Source organism: Meriones unguiculatus, chromosome 5 (genome assembly GCF_030254825.1).
Source record: "Meriones unguiculatus strain TT.TT164.6M chromosome 5, Bangor_MerUng_6.1, whole genome shotgun sequence".
Taxonomy (NCBI): Eukaryota; Metazoa; Chordata; class Mammalia; order Rodentia; family Muridae; genus Meriones; species Meriones unguiculatus.
The window spans coordinates 120,076,195-120,093,393 of record NC_083353.1 but is presented as its reverse complement, the minus strand read 5'-3'; the positions used below and the strand labels follow the sequence as shown (position 1 = coordinate 120,093,393).

At 46.5% G+C, this 17,199-nt stretch overlaps 1 protein-coding gene across 1 annotated transcript in view; it reads right to left on the bottom strand.

Annotated features, from left to right (window-relative positions):
- Positions 1-12,309: 12,309 nt before the first annotated feature.
- Positions 12,310-17,199, bottom strand: part of Etv6 (ETS variant transcription factor 6) — a 235,153-nt gene continuing 230,263 nt past the window's right edge. The window contains 2 exon segments of the mRNA XM_021641343.2: positions 12,310-16,096; positions 16,098-16,197. Of these exon segments, the coding sequence (XP_021497018.2) occupies positions 15,875-16,096; positions 16,098-16,197 (322 nt within the window). The 3' untranslated portion in view covers positions 12,310-15,874.

Below are 17,199 nucleotides of genomic sequence, written 5' to 3'. Positions count from 1 at the left end.
TTTTGTTTGTTTTTTAATTTTTTTGGGTAAGGTCATATGTAGCCTGAGCTGGCCTTGCACTTGCTATATAGCCAGTGCAGACCTGGAACTCTTGATCCCCCTGCCTCCATGGCCTCCCTAGTGGAGTGGTAGACATAGATCACCACGCTCAGCCAATCTCTCTTCTTTTTGTCCTCTTATTTATATGCTGATGGTGGCTTTGGGGCTTGTTCTTTGCGATCACATGATGTTTCCTTGTCTCTTTTTTGCAAAGCCAATAAGCAGATTCAGTGTCGCTGTATGCAACTTTGGATTTGTTACTCAATGGAGCTCCAATTTACATAAAATGACCTACGGGCCCATCTGGTTATAACACTCTGTGTTCTGTAATTATTATGCCCCCTTTGGGGGCATGCATGAACCTCAGGTATGGCTACTGTGGCACATGCAAGTATGTGAACACACGCACACACACAGACACACACTCACATACATCACCCCTTTTGTCATCCTCTGACACTCTGGTTTTGATTGCTCTCAGTTGTTTGTTATTTCTATCCATATAAACATATTCTCGACCCACATCTGGGTGTGCCTTCTTCTCTGTCCTTCACACAAATACCTATGGTTTCTATTCTTGAATGATCTGGCATCCGCCTCAACTGAAACTGAAAAATCTGAGTTGTGTGTCTGTTCATATGTTTGTTGGCATATGTGTGCACGTGTGTAAATGTGTGTGAATGATACCAGAAAACTTATTTATTTATATTTAATTTTTAATTAATTAATTAAATTTTTAAATTAATTACAGTTTATTCACTTTGTATCCCAATTGTAGCTCCCTCCCTGGGACCCTCCCAATCACACCTTCCTCCCTCCTCTCCACCCATGCCCCTCCTCCAGTCCACTGATAGGGGAGGTCCTCCTCCTCTTCCTTCTGATCCTAGTCTATCAGGTCTCATCAGGAGTGGCTGTATTGTCTTCCTCTGTGGCCTGGTAAGGCTGCACCCCAGAAAAAAAAAATTAATCATTCTTCTACTTTATTCCTTGAGGCCACGACTCTCTGAGCAAGGCTGACTGATATGACTAGCCTCCGCCCCGGCTTGCTCTGGGGAGCTCCTGTCCTTACCTTCTGGGGCTGGAGTTACAGGAGGCGGCCACACTCATCCGGCCTTTGTGTGAGCTCTAGGAATCTGAACTGTGCTCCTCTTGCTTGTGGGAAAGTTCTTTAAGCAATGAATCATCTCTCTGGCCCTTGGCTACATTCTTGAGGCTGATCAAAGACAAAAGGCCATCGAAACAGTGGGAAAGGTTTATAAAGTCGATAGAGTAAAGAAGACATGAGAGACCAGCCGAGCTGACCCCATAGGCTCCTTTCTTTTTGGTCCTATCTTACGCCCACAAGATATGTCTCCGTTCTTTGATGCTTATGTTCCATAACATCCTGCACTATCATGCTTCCCCTTCCCTTTTTAGGAGACACTGCACTTTCACCTGTTTCTCAGGATGTCTCGAGGCTCTCCCTCTATGCTGAATTGCCCTGTGTTCACTGCTCAAGAGCCCTGATTCCCTCCCAGCTAACCAAGAACAATAGTAGCAAAGACTGTCAGCGGTCTGAAGAATTTCCTCTTTTGATTATTATGACAGACATGAAAAGGAGGGAATTAGGAGATCTTGGTTTCTGAGCTTTCCTTCATTCTGTGTGCATGAATATGCCCAGGTCATTTACCCTCTTTTGAGTTTCAGCTATTTTGGTTTGTTTGTTTTGTTTTGTGTTTTGTTTTTCTTAGTCTTAAAATGAGAAAGAACATATTTTCATAGGGGCGTTAGGATTTAGAAGTACATTGTGAAAAAGCATTCTGTAGATGTTGGTTAAAGATTTAATCTTTTCTAAAACTGGGGGTTTGAAAATGTATAGCTTCATCACGCATATTACTGCCTAGAAAAGAGGACAGTTATTGCCAGCTATTGGGAAAAGATGGAAGAGTTACCATGCTGGGGTTGTTTACTTGTTTCTTTTTCTTAGGTGGTGAGGAGGGAAGACAACCAGAGAAGCTGTGTAAGATTCGATGAATGGGAAAATAAGAGATTTAGACAGACAATCATCTATCCGTCTATCCCCACTTTTAGGAGAAATGACCTCTCTAGGTCATGTATAATATAAATAATGAACACTATATACTGCTGTGTGAACACTATGCCTGCTGTGTGCCAGGTGCTTTATAGATAACGCTCCTCCTTTGCAAAGCAAACTGAACTAAGAGAAGGCACGGCCACTCAGAAGAGATCAGCAAGTCTCCAAAGGCTCTGTCCTGAAGGTGGAGGAGCCATGGCTCATCCTCAGCTTTACTTTTGAAGCTTCCAGAGCCAGCGTCTTCTTCAGATGATCTGCATGAGTCACTTTCCTGTTTCTTGACAAGAAGCAACTTAAAGGAAGGGAGAGTTTATCTTGGCTCAGAGTTTGAGGGTGTAGTTGTTTGTGGTGGAGCGCCCAGCAGCAGCAGCAGCAGCAGCAGCAGCAGCAGCAGCTTGAGGGAGCAGCACCGGGTGCACCCACAATCAGGAGGCAGCGAGTGAGGAATGCCTGTGCTCCGTTCACTTTCTGCTTTTGAACACCAGCCCACAGAAAGAACGGCACTGTCTGTACTGTGGGGGGTCTTCCTACCTCAAGGACCGGCATGCAGGAAATCTCTCACAGGCATCCCTGGAGACTTGCCTCCAAGGTGATTGTAGGTTCTGTCAAGTTGACAACGCAAGCTAGCCCAGTCCTGTTTTCTTTCGGAGCCTCACTGATCCATCTCAGGAGCCAGTTGCTACCAGGGACACCTGGATCTCCTTCTGAAAACAAAGCATGGTCATGGGACCAAATAATTTGAGTAGACTGACCTGAGACTTTTGGGGGTGAGGCCTATTGAAACTGCTGTGGGCTGAGAACTCACCCTAGAACCAGGTCATCTGTGGGATATGAAGTAGAAAAGGGGAAAGGGACTTTGGCAAGCCCGAGCCTATCCAAAGGTTTGGCACCCCAAGTTACAAAGTGTTGAGGGGACCAAAGGAGCGGCTGCAGCTTGACATTTTGTTTTGACGCTGGTGAAATTCTTGCTGAACTGCTGGCTAACGCTGGCTTTCGTCTCTTAAGTGGAAGAAGACTTTGTAGGTAACTGTAGAACGAAATGAAGCACTTTTTTCATGGCAAATAGTGAGCATCTCAGCCAGGTGGCCCTCCCCAAAAGTCCCTGACCTAGTCACCTCTTCTGCCAGTCATGTGGAATTTGAGTCTGACTTCTCCCCCTTCACGGGAAAGGCTCCGTGGTCACTGGTGGCAGATTTCTCTTGCATACGGCCAGGTGCCATGCCACGTGGGAACCAAGGCGATAGTTAAAGATGAGTAGAGTGGTGACCCGGAAAACAGAGTGAGAGATAAACCTCTCACAAGGGAGATTTATCCAGTTGCTTAAAACTGATGACGTGTAAACCCAAATTTTCCATTAAATGGAAAGTCTTGGGCTGGATTGAAGGCTCAGTTCGTAAACTGCTTGCCATGCAAATGTGAGTATCTGTGCTCAGGTAAAGAACCTCAGGCAGAGCTAGGCATTGTCCCATTTCTTCTATGGTGACACGGGAGGCAGAGCCAGGAGAAGCTGCAGAAGCTGGGGGGCCGATTAGCCTGGTGTACACAGCAGCAAACAGAAAAACCCTTCTCAAGATCACGTGGAAGGTGAGGATTGTCCTCTGACCTCGACACACATGCTGTGCCTCACATGTGTGCATGCCTCCCCGATACAAACACGTTTTTCAAAAAGAAGAAGAACAAAAAAAAAAAAAAAAAAAAAAGAGTGAAAGAAAATCTCTGGCCAGAGAGCACGGCCATCTTTGTAGTGTCCCATGTTCACTGAGGTTTCCTTCAGACAGGGAGCCAGAATTTGAGACTCTTAGGGACCTGAAGGGGAAGAGCTCCAAACTGAATCGCCCAAAGCAGATTTCAAATTCGTTGGTGGATTTGCATGCAGGACCTGATTTGACTCCCCTGCTCTGCAGGAATGCAAATGGCAGACCAGAGTTTTACCGGGAGGAGGAAGCTGGGGGAGAACTTGTGATCTGGATATTGGGGTGAGTCTCCTTCAGGGAGGGTGTTCCGACTTCCCAGGTGGTTCTGAAACCTCGCCTATCTTATTTTGGACATAGTTCTGATTGTCAAGTGTGTTTCAAGGTGCTAAAATGGCTGTGCTGTTGCTTAGAAACAAAAGGTCCAAGATATTTCAACAACTGTCATTGAATGATTCGCTCAGTCCTGAGCTGATGCTTCAGAGCAGCGGATATTTGGTACCAGAAGGACAGGGTGAGTTATGGAGAGGGGTGAGCAGGCAGCAAGGAGGGAGCGTAACACATTTTCTTCACTGAATCACTTCAAAGTGCTTTGAGGAAGCTGAACCTATATGAATCCTAGCTCAGTTCTAGGGATTAGCTCTGTTAATAAAGTGCTTGCCATGCAAGCCTGAAGACCCGAATTCAAGCCTCAGGACCACACAGAAGCCATGGTGGCATGTGGTTGTAATCCCAATGCTTGTTAGACAGAGACCCCTGGAATTTATTGGCTGGCCAGCCAGCCTCATTTAATCAGAAAGCCCCAGGTTCTAATGAGAGAGAAAGCCAGACAGAGAGAGAAAGAGAGACACACACACAGAGACAGAGTGACACATAGAGAGATATTGTCTCAAAAAACCAATATATATGAAGCTAAAATGATGTCATCTTCAAGAATGGCACCAAAGGTTGACCTCTGGCCTCCACATACCTGTACTGTACCACATGTATGCACATACACATGAACACAGACAAATCCCCAGAGAAAGAGAGATAGAGAGAAAGGGAGAGCCAGAGGGGGAGAGGGAGAGAGACTCTGAGAAAGTGGCATGGTTTTATGGAAACCAGCGTGGCTGCTGTCCCTCTGGCTGCCCCTCATCCCAGACCGGAAGGGATGCTCCTGCAGCCTCTCCCTTCAGAAAGGAAAGTCAGGGGGCCTCACAGCCCGACCTTCCAGCTTCCCAAATGACCAGACTTCCGTGGCTTTCCAACATGGCTTTATTATGCTCAGGGCTCCTCTAGAAGCAATTCCCATTTCCTGGTCCTAACACTGAACCCAAATAACATGATTTCGTATATGAGAGTGGGGCCAGGGCAGTCTCTTTCAAAAAATAAAACAAAAATCAAAGAGCCACAAAGCCATTATAAATGACTCAAAACCTACACATTTCCTACAGCTGTTGAACTGGAACAAAATGATCAAAATATTCTCAGTGAACCGGAGTGGAGCCAATATTTTCCTTGGGCCAAGACCATCGCCACAAGCAAACAGCTTTGAGGGCTGAGGCGTTCCTTAGTTCCCTGAAGCTAAGAAGCTGGCCCCGCAGAGGGAAGTGCAGTGGACACGGTTGGCAGGGCTCAGACAACCCGGAGTGTGGGACGCTCCAGGTCAACCCTGACCTGCCTCTGCCTGTCACTTCCGGTCTGAAACACGATGTGGTGGCCACGGTCCCATGATGCTCACGGGGAAACAAGACAGTAACAGTGGGAACTCATCTTCGCAGAAGCATCCCTGATGTCAGAGTGAAGCAGCTCAGCTATGGGATGTGATGAGCCAAGGCTGCTTCTGTAAGGACTCGTTAACCGCAGCTAGCCTTCCGAGACAGGCACTATCACTACACGCAACCTTAGTTTACGTTGGGGGAAACTGAGGCAGGGGCGTCGAGTCAAATGAGAGTTGCTATATAGCTGTGAGCAACGTGGAGTGTGGGTCCAGGTGCTCTAACCCCCGGGGGTTGAGTTGACGTCACCGTTCCCCACTGCCGCTCTCCCGCCCCAATCTAAGTAAAGGACACTAATGGAAGAAAATGAACTAGAAACTCGGTGCCAGTGAGCATGGAGTTAGACAGTGAAGCCCAAGAAGACGCTTTCCTAGCGGGCATCGCCAGTCTCCCCACAAGCTTTGTTCCATCTCTGATGACAGTATTACTCCTCCCACTGCGCTTGGCCATGGGGCCAAGTTCTTAAGAAGAGCATGCTAAAAACTGTAGGTTACTCCTCTGCCCAAGGCCCATCCTCCTGAGGAAGTGCTTTGCCTCTAGTTGGAATCTGCTGACATTCGAAGGCCAGGCAATTCAGTGGCTAAAACTCTGCCATTGGGTTTATGGTCTAAGTATCAAAACTTTGCTTTATTTTAATTTCGCTTAAGTTAATGGGTGTGGGAGTGTTGTCTGTGTGCTGTGTGCATACTGTGCCCTTGGAAGCCAGAAGAGGGAGTCGGATCTCCTGGGACTGGAGTTAGAGACTGTTGTGAGCTGCCATATGGGTTCTGGGAACTGAATCCTGGTCCTTTTGAGAAGCAACCAGAGTTATTAACCACTCAGCCATCTCTCCTGACCCTAATTTTTATTTTTTGTTGGTCTGAAACTATGTAACCCAGACTGGCCTCAAAGTCATGATGATCCTTCAGCCTCAGCTTCCCACATGACTGGGATTATACTATTTTAAAAACCCTTTCCTTACAGTTCCCCCTTTTTGTTTTAGACGCATCAGGCAAGAGTAGAGGTCTGATCTCTGATATTAGAAATAAATTGGGACTTTGTACCGATGTTCATTTAGGTGTCATCCACCCAAAGAGCATCAGACCCGTCTGATACCTTTTTCTCAGAGGCGGGACCTGGGGCATCAACCCACATGCAATCAGACATGCTCTTCTCTGGGTCGAAAGCGGCTGACCCTGAGTGCAGTGCTTAGCCTCGCATCCTGAGCGTAACATTTTAGCTTTTTATGGTATCCAACCATGCTTGGGGAGAATGTCCTGCTTCAATGGCTGTAAAGGCCTGAATGATCATGGCTGCATCACACTGTTGTGAGACTCTAATCTTGCATATATACCACAGGCAAACCAAGGAGACCAACACCAGAAGGCCTGCTAACGCTCCCATGCCCGCCCATTCCTTCAGATGATTCATGGCTGCAGCAATCCATGTTGATAACCAAAATAAACAAAACAAATAATGAAAAATATCATTCAGTCTGACAAACCTTTACTCACCTGAATTAACTAAAACACAGAGTATTTGAAAGTTGATAAAATCAGTGATGAAAAATGGAACATTATTATGGAGTAGATTTAGACAATCAGAAGAATTCATACTCCACTAATTAAAAAAAACCTCAAAAATGGATTTCTTAGTATGTATGACTTATTAATATTAAGACAAGATTAATTAATTAAAAATACCTGCAATCCCTATGTAATTAGAAGCAGCAATTAAAATTTTTCCAAACAAAAATACCCAGGAGCAAAAGGATTCAGCTGAGAATAGTGTTTGATCTTCAATAAAGAATTAATGCCAATACCCTTCAAATTACTTCATAAAAGAGAAACTGAAAGAGCACTTCCTAATTCTTTTTACTTGGTAACTATTATCGTAATACCTGAAGCACACACAAGACCCAGCAACAAAAACAACAACACAAAATTATAGACACATGTTTCTTATGAACATTTATAGATTTGTTTCTTTGTTTTGAGTTATGAATGAGTCCACGTTAGCCATTGTTACCCATTAACATTTGAAAGGGGTAATTAAATGCACCACAAATAAAACATCCGCGCAGATGTTATTTATCATTTTAAGTCAATTCTAACATTTTAAATACTTTATCTTAAAAAAAGTGTGTGTGAATGCCTATATATTGTTATATGCTTTCATGGCTTTGAGAATGAAATCTGAAAAGATATCCTGAATAAAGTGAACTTAACAATAAAAAAAAAACCAAAAAAAACAAACCTTTTCCTTGGCTTCCCAAGAGCCTGCCTCATTTAGATGTTCCCAAAGGAGAGGGAAGAAGAAATACGGATTACAGAACAATGAAAATGTTTTACCAGAATGGAAGAAGTAACTTTAAAGCACATTTTGAAGACAGTTTTCATTCCAACAGCCATGTAATATGTCTCTGCTTTTTCTGTGTGAGTGGCTTAACACCACCCAGTCCTGAGTGGAAGATTGTCTTCTGAGCTAGTCTTAGACAAAAATGTGAAGGTATGTTTGATGAAGGTGACAAACTTAGTTTGTACGTAAAAGAAGCATTTGTTTCATCAGTAGAAAATTACTTGCTTTCCATTCCAGCTAAGTCAGTGTGAATTAAACAGTCAAACGATAGCTCCCAGGTACGCTAAGTCACCTTTTTATTCCAGAATGGGCCTTTGCTCTTGGCCCATTTCCTCTCTGCCTTTCACTCACTGTGAGAAATCCCCACGCCATGCCCAGCACAGCTGCGTACATCTCAGTCCATGTCAGGACGTGCTGATGTTGTTTTCGTCTTAGAGCTCACAAACCCTGCAGCAAACCCCCTTCCTTGGTAACAGCCACCAGTTCATGCCAATGTCCCTGTCTCCACAGCAGCCTAGAGCCACGTGATGACCCTGGGTTCCAACAAGGGCGTGAGCTTCCGGGATTCCTTTTGGGGTGTCGGTAGCTGAGAGCAGTTTTGAGAGCTTTCGTTCATTTGGACGGCCAGAGCTGATGAAAATCACAGTCTGGGCATGTTTCAGGATGTGGAGAGTGATTTGTGTTGCGTCATATACTATCCGGCAGCATGTTACTCCACAGCATTGGCGCATTTTTCCCAGGGTTTCTTTATTTCAGTCTTGTGAGATGCTCTTGAAGATGGATCTATCTAGCACACAGCCAGCATGAGATGGTTGATCTAAATCACTGTCACTTTTAATTTTTATTTTATCTCTCATTGTATTTCATACAGACTAGCTTCAAACTCTTGATTATTCTCCCTCAGCCTTGCAAGTCAGGTGTGTGCCACTATGTCCAGCTACAGCGTAATACTCTCCCATCCATCCATCCATCCATCCATCCATCCATCCATCCATCCATCCCTATCTATCTATCTATCTATCTATCCATCCATCTCTGTGTGTGGTCTATGTGTTTGTACTTGTTCATATGCATGTGTTTAGACGCACACACCTGTGTATGTGGAGCTGTTCTGCTTGTGCACTTACCAGTTGAGAAACAAGGGTCACTTAGCTCTTGCAAGAGACCCGTGAAGCACATACTTTCTGGTATGTGGTATCTGGGATGGTCGGATTCAATTGCCACTGTGATACAGCCTAGAACCCCCTGGGAAGAGTGTCAACGGGGACTTTGAACCTCAATGTGCTTATCGCTCTCTGCTCCTGGCTGTGGTGTGATGAGCTGCCTTGAGTTCCAGAGCCTTTGACCTTCTCTCAGTTATGGACCACAACCTGCAAATGTTTCAGACCCAAAACAAATCTGTTCCTCCATAGCTTGCTTTTCATCTGGGAATTTCATCTCAGTAATGAAAATCAAACTAGAACCTGAAATCATGGCCCAAGTTCTGGTTGGGTCCTCAGAAGATTCTCGGAGGGCACTGCTAAGGAAGACTGGAGAGAGAGGTGGCTCTCTTGTTTGAGAGATCAGGCAGTTTCTTTAGTGGTTTTTCCTACTGGAGTTTTTCTCTTCTCTAGTAGGGGTGAGAGCTTTAAGAAATGCATGTATCCATTTATTTTATGTACATCAGCTTTATGTGTGCATGTGTACTTGTGCATGAATGTACACACGGGGGCTAGAGATTGACAACAGAGCCTTTGTCGATCATTCCCTCCCTTACTTAGTAAGCTAAGATGTCTCAGTTAAGTTCAGATCTTCCCGAGATAGCTGAGAAAGGTAACCATCTTGTCGTGGGTATCCTCTATCCCGTGCCTTCTGAGTACAGAAATTACAGGCAGCCTGCCACAGGGTGTTTAAGTGAGTTCTGGGGCTCTGAACTCTGCTTGCATGCCAAGTAATGTACCCACTGGGCAGAAGCAAACTTCTTGCAGGAAGGGACCTTAGGGAGGGCACACAGTGAAGGGGTGGCTTCTTGAGGTCAACAGTGGGGTCAGCGCCTGGGGCCTGAGTGGAAGTCACTGAGCTCTTGACTTAAGACTGTGCTCTGATGCTGGGTGGTGGTGGCACTAGGGAGGCAGAGGCAGGCGGATCTCTGTGCTTTCGCGGCCAGCCTGGTCCTCAGAGCAAGTGGCAGGACAGCCAGGGCTGCACAGAGAAACTCTGTCTCAAAAGACAAAACCAACCAACCAACCAACCAACACACACACAGAGTGTGCTCCGAAGACCAGCTGCCTCAGCAACACTTAGAGGAGTGGTTCTCAGCTCGTGGGTCGTGTCCTCCAAGTAGTGCATCAGATATCCTGTGTTTACATATTTACATTACATACAGTTCATAACACTGTCAAAGCTGCAGCTGTGAAGTGGCGACAAAATAATGTTATGGCTGGGGTCACTAGAACGTGAAGAACTGTATTAAAGGGTCGCAGCATTAGTAAGGTTGAAAGCCACTGACATCCACTCTTCTCTGAAATGCAGACTCATGTCCAGGAAGGAGCCAGTCCTAGAGCACTTGCTTGGCCGCACAAGGCCCTGGGTTCAGCTTCCAGCATGGAAGGGTGGCAGGGTGAAGAATCTAAAGTCCCACCCAGAGATACAGCACAGGAGCAGATCTTCTGTCTAAAATACCATATTAAAGCAGACTTGGTTCCTAACACGTTTGTATGGAAGCAGAAATCTGGATGTACAACTCAGTTGCTGGAGTGCTTGCCTTGAACACCAGTCCTGGGTTCTGTTACCAGCACTGCATGAACCGCAGCAGAGATAGGAGAAGGTCAAGATCATCTTTAGGTACCTAGTGAGCTAGAAGCCAGCCTGGGCTACACGAGGCCATGACAGAACAAAACAAGATACGGATCTGTTGCTTGAATCCCCCCAGTGAAGAAGCACTTTCAGGTTGGCACAGTCCTGATCTAGGCTTGTGCTCTGAGGCCTCAGCAAACAGCCAACCACACGTCTATTCAGGCTCTGCCTCATGATTCCAGGAGCCACGGCCAGTCGGCAGGTGAGAGCACTCCCTCTGTGTCTCCTTTTAGATTAGGGCGGTTACACCGGCAAGCGGGCCTAAGTGGATAAGTCGATGTGCAGTTTGCTAGGGCAGATCATCTGTTCGAGCTGCCCTTTCAACGGCTCATCTCTGTAGTAGACAGACTGCTTAAGAGGCCTGGAGGAAGCAGGCTGACTTTCGGTATGATTGTGTGTCTGTCTGGTGCCTGGCCTCACCCTGCAGGCCACATCTGTTTAGACACGTGGCACAGTGTCTGTGAGTACACGCGATGCACAGGAACCGCCATCACTCGCTCTGACGCCGTGCGCATGGTGAGCGCATCAACGAGAGCAATGTACCTCAGCACACAAGGGCAGCACCTGGAGACCCGGAAACAGATCTGGAGGTGCCACCCCCAAAGCTTCTGATTCGGCTTATGGGCTCCCAGCTGATAATCTGCATCCCTAGGGATTCCCGGATGATTCAGATTGAGAATGATCAGAAACCGTAGTTTCAAAGGCACCGCAGCTCCCCAGAAATTGCCTCCTACACTCTACTTGATCGCGTACTCTGTCCAGTTTCAGCAGTCCAACCCAGGGACACTTCAGGGACAGTGTGAAAAGAGAAGAAACCTAACATACTCTGAGATCAGTTTTAAACTCCTGAGTTCCAAAACCTACTATCTGAGCTGCAGCGAAGCCCTGCCATTTGCTTCCTTTCCCACGATCTGAACCTCTGTCTATTTTGATGGCAAACAGATAGTTGTGGTGACTTGTTGTGTGTGTCTGATCCTTGGTCTGTGTTTTGAGGTAAGATCTCATGGCAATCCAGGCTGGCTTCAAACTTGCTATTGGCTGAGGCTGACATTGAGCTCCTGATCCTCCTTGCCTCCACCATCCATGTGCTGGGTTTACAGTTGGGTACCGCCATAACCTGCTATGCTGTTTGAGCTGGGAATTTTAATGGCCCTACCAGTGTGGCAGAGACACTGAGTGCAGAGGGTATGGCAATCTTCCAGGCTACTCCAGTCCTGGGTTTGGTCATAGGTGCCACCCTCGTGCTTATGTCTTCACTACCTGGCAGGGGCTAACCCACCTAGGATTACTTAATCTCTGCTTAGTGACCCGGCCCATCCTTGGCGTATCTGATTGGAGTTCCTTTAGGCAGAATTTCCACCTGTGGTAGCAGCTCAGAGTAGAGTGATCTGCTGTGACCTTCCTGGGGCTTCTTGTCTAAAGCTTGCCTGCAGACTGCTGGGTAATGGCAGCTTCCTGCCAGGAGAAGCTGGGACTGCACTTTATTCCATAATTGAGTAGACAGGATTTACATCATCAGAGCTTCTTGCCTGTCTGACTCCATTTCATATTATTAAAAACAGAGACTTGGAACTTTATTTTTTTTTTATAAAAAATTTATTGAGATGATGTAATTATAGGCTTTTCTTTAAAAATTATTTGCAACTCACTGGCCCTGAGAAAAGGCATTTTTTTTTTGTTTTTTCTTTTTTGTTACATTCATTTGATTCAGTCCCTTATAAACCCCACACCTCATAAACAAGAGATTAGAAACTAAACAACAACAACAAAAATTCATTCTAGATTCGTCTGGCTTGCAGGTGGGTGCAGCTGCAAAGAGAAATCTTCAGGAGCATGTTCACTTGTGAGGGTGAAAGAGTCAGGGAGTTTGAAGTTGTTTAGTGTTGATGCAGACGGGGCCAAGACAATACTGGGTTAGTCCTGCTCGTCCTGCTGGTAGGCAGGAATCCAGGGTATTCCTCTGTGCCCCCTGCCCCACTGGACTTCTTACGTCATTCAATTTAGGTTTCTGTTCAGAAGAGGAGCAGGCAGAGAGAATGCACAGCAGCAACTAGCACCGAAGGACTGGGCAGTGAAAAACCACCCTTTGCATCTTTAGTTTCTTGCTGGGAATGGATCAGATGGGGCTTTAAACCAGTACAACTTCCAACTGCACTGTAAATGCTTATCCTTATGCCTGCCGGTAAGAACCGCGCACAGGTTGGATCCTGAGTCTAATTCTGTCATGTTGTCTGCTCCCAGGGTGAGTGACACAACCTCTCTCAGGAGTCAATGTGCCAAAATGTGTTTACGGCTGTACCCTGAGCTGTGTGAGAAGACAGAGTGGCTGCTCAGTCCAGTGGATCCTCTCATGGCCCTCTAGATGCCAGCTAAAGTGACGTTCTTATCTGGACAAGGTATTAGTATAAAAAGACGCTGGGTCAGAGGGTTCTGAATGTACTAGGGAAAGAAGAAACCCCTATCAGCCTGTTTTGCTCTTTTCTTATGAGGCCCCTTCTTTTTTAAAAAAAAAAAAAAAGGCTTATTAGCGACACTGCCTTCAACTGTCACCAAGTTGCTTTGGATCAAAAAGATCTGAGAAGAATGTCCTGTCAATATGTAACCAGCTACCACTGTTTTCTGCTGAAGGAGACGTGAAGACAGACAAGTCCAGGACCACATGACAATGCCCACCCTTTGCACAGCAATGCTTTCTTGCACTTTCTTTCCTGACCCAACCCATGATGGCTGCAGAGAAAGGGCCACCTATCCATCTGACATATGAATTTATAGTTTGGCTCCATTACCTCTTCAACTTAATGTTGAGCTAGAAGACCACGGTGGGTGGAAAAATACAAACATCAACAAAACCCTCCCGTAGTGGTGTCCCCCCCGAAAGTTGTGCTTGACTGAATGTGAACCTTCTGAGTGTGCAGCCTAAAAGCACTGCTCTCCTGGTGACAACAGCAGCCATGTCTTCTCTCTGAAACACAAGTGATGACGTCTGTAGTCAAGAGAATCGAAGAAAATCAATACTTGGTAATACCGGGTGGGAAATAAAGATGGGACTGCCACGAGCATCTCTAATGTGCTGCTGAAGCTGCCATCCAGGATGCCCTGGGGAACAGAGGAACTTCCTTCCACAGCTCATCTGGAAGACTCTTTGGGCAGTTAAGAGGTTGAGTTCTGCACGTGGGTGAAGCGGCCAGAATGGAGTATCCTAGTTTCTCATTTCATATTCACACAAAGGACCTCAGTCACAACAAAAACAAAAACAAAAGCAAAAAGCCCACCCTTCCTCTCTCATTCTTCATTCCAGTGGCTCATACAACACAAGTATTTGGCTTAATCTCAATGTCTCCATTTGAGATAAGGTACCAGTCATTTTAGAAGAAAAAAAAGAAATTCCACTGATGACATTCTTTCAAGAAACATGTAGCATGTGACTCTCATCACCACCCAGGACAACTAAGAGCAAACCCCTCACCCAGAAGGTTGCCGATCTCTTGGAAGGCAGATGGGAGAGGCACAAGGAAGTCACAGCAAGACTAAAGAAGCCAGATGGACTCAATCCCAGTGTCTGTAAACTACAGACCATCCACCTGTCTGTGTGCTAATGTCTGGGGAGTGAGGCCTGGAGAGGAATGCCCAGGTACTCCTCACCTCAATGTTGGAGGGCAGCTCTGCTGTGTCAGCTTCTTCCGTGTCCTGCTTCTACTCAAACACAGGCATATCCAAGAGGGCTGGGAAGCGTTCACCCCAGGGTGTGGAAGAGACAGAAGGAGGACAGGCGGTAGTTTTGTAAGGCAGGCCTCGTCATCTGGGTTTAAAAACACCACACCACACTTCAAAGAGCCCACTTAGATGGCTAGAAAAGGGAAAAAAAAAAAAGCCAGGCATGGTGGCACACGCCTTTAATACCAGCACTCTGGAGGTAGAGGCAGGTGGATCTGAGTTCTACAGAGCCTGATCTACAGAGTGAGTTTCAGGATAGCCAGGGATACACTGAGAAACTGTCTCAAAACAAAACAAAACAAAACAAACAAAAAACCAAAAAAAAAAAAAACAACAAACAAAAAAGGAAAAAACCCACTAAAACAGTTATCTAAAAATCTCTGCTACGAAAAGTTCCAAGGCATAGCATTACCCTCATCTTCGAAGATGCTACTGACCTTATATGGAGGCGAAAAAGAGCCACAAACATATCCTCTTGAAATATAGCAATGATAGGAGGAAAAAAAAAAGAATGAATCTGAGGAATTTCCTTTCTGCTCTGGTGCAAATACTAGCTGTGCCCGACATTGCACTGCAGGACCCTCTCAAGTGTGTCCTGTGTTCAGCGAGGACCAGAAAAGGGAAAAGTCTAGGACTCTGAGTGGCAATCCCACCAGGGCAAGATGTCCTAGGACAGACTTGATGGCCTGTTCCCCACTGCAGACCAGCTCCAGTTCCTGGACCATTGGGCCTGTTTGGTCTTCTCATATTTTCCCACTCTGCAGTACTTTCAGGACAATCCCAAGCTGCCAGGGCCTTCCAAATCATGTGGCCAGGCTCGGTCCGACCTTATGCCTGGCCCTCCCACTCATCTTCCTGGAGCGCAGCAGCTTTTGTGGGGTGTCTTGCTTCCCTCAGATGGGTGCCCAAGGTGTCTGACATAAAGCTCAGTGTTTAGGTGCTAGTGAGGCTAGCTCTGGTGAAAGGCATGTGAAGTGGAATATAGCAGGCAGAGAAGAAGAAAAAAGAAGGGTGGGGATGAATACAAGAGCAGGGCAGGAGGGGAATGGGGAGAGAACTCTTTCTTTCTTTTTTTTTTTTCCTTCCCTTTCTCATCTCATCCTGACTTTGACAGGACAAACCTGACCCATGTGGCGGGAAAAAGAGGAACCTGATCCCTTCTGTAAGTTTTTCTCTTTCCTGACCAGCTGAGCTGGCCGTACTTGGTGAGATTTGCAAAAAATAATAATAATAACATATATAATAGATATATTTCCATAGGAAAACAACACGTGATGTCTTCCCCTGTATGAATGATGAATAGTCAAACTGCAGGTTCTTAAAAACAAAACAAACAAAACCAGAAACACCACTAACAACAGGTGCAGGGTGAGGGTGAGGCATTACAGACAAGAGATCCGAAGGAGAAGCGAACGACGTGAGTCTCAGGCTTGTGCCCCCGCCAGAATTCCAGCCCCGCCATTGCTGGGTGGTTTGTCTAAGGTGCTCTGGGTCCCTCTCCATCTGCAAGAGAAGCGGGCCTGCCATTCCTGGGTCTCTTCCTTCTCAGCCACCCCTCGCTCGCCAGCTCCATCACGCCTCCTGCGGGTCCCTGTGGGCAGGCTTCCTCTTGGCCAGCTGGTGAGGCCATGGTGGGTCTCCTTAGCATTCGTCCTCTTGGTACGCTTGTTCATCCAGCTCCTGAGACTCGAGGTGCTCTAGACGGTCTGTCCGGCCACTCATGATTTCATCCGGGGTTTTCATGAATCTTTGGAGAAGGAAATGAAAGAGTCAAAAGAGTCTGTGTTCCCAAAGATGTCCTCCCTCTCCACTCCAAGCCTCAGAGCAACATACACTGGAAGCTGGGGGCCTACACACACGCTGGTGCCACCTTCGAGCAGATTAGGGAAAGGTCCCTGTCTGAAAAGCGGCAAAATGACCATGACAAGTTGAGGGTAACTGAGAGGAAAGACTGCCTTTTGGTGCTAGGCGTGTCTTGCTGCCAGACTGTAGAAAGGAAGCTGGGTATGGATCAACTGTGCTTCTTAGTTTTAAAGATGTGTGTGCGCTGTATGCTGGGGACGCATTTGTGCGTGGGGACTAAGAACAGGATATCGGGTATGGTATCCTGTCACTTTCTGCCTTAGATTAGTCCCAGGAGCTAGCACCCAGAGCTAGGCTGCTGGTCAGCGAGCCCCAGAGTCCTGTCCCTGCTTGTCACCGAGCTGGGGTTATAGGTGTGTGCGCAGTCTCACCTGGCTTTTTATGTGAGTGCTGGGGATTTGAACTCACGCTTGTGCCCCAGGTACACTTGCCCATGGACCCTCCTTCTCAACCCCAAGAGTTCAGACTTTCACAGGAGTCCCTCCACCTACTTCCACCCCAGTCTGAGAGCCCAGGGAATCATATTCAACACTTAACTTTTGTTTTAAGTGTTTTGTTAACACTTAGCATTTAACTCAAAAGATACTATTAGATGTTAAATGGATACTCTTGATCAACAGGCGGTTTAGGGAAGGAAGCTTCTAGAAATTGGAGAAGCAAGACTGTTTCCACTGATCTACCTGAACTGCCAGAAGGGACTTCCCTCCAGCTGGTCCTCCTTGCTTGGAGCTTACGGCAAGCCTCGCTTTCTTGATCACTGCGTGTCACTCGGAGCAGCTCCAGTGTCATGTTCTGACTACGGTTTGCACAGTACAGGGAGGAAGCCTGGCTGCAGATGCCTTGTCTGCCCTGGGGGTGGGGTGAGGCTTTCCGTGGCCCTTGATGC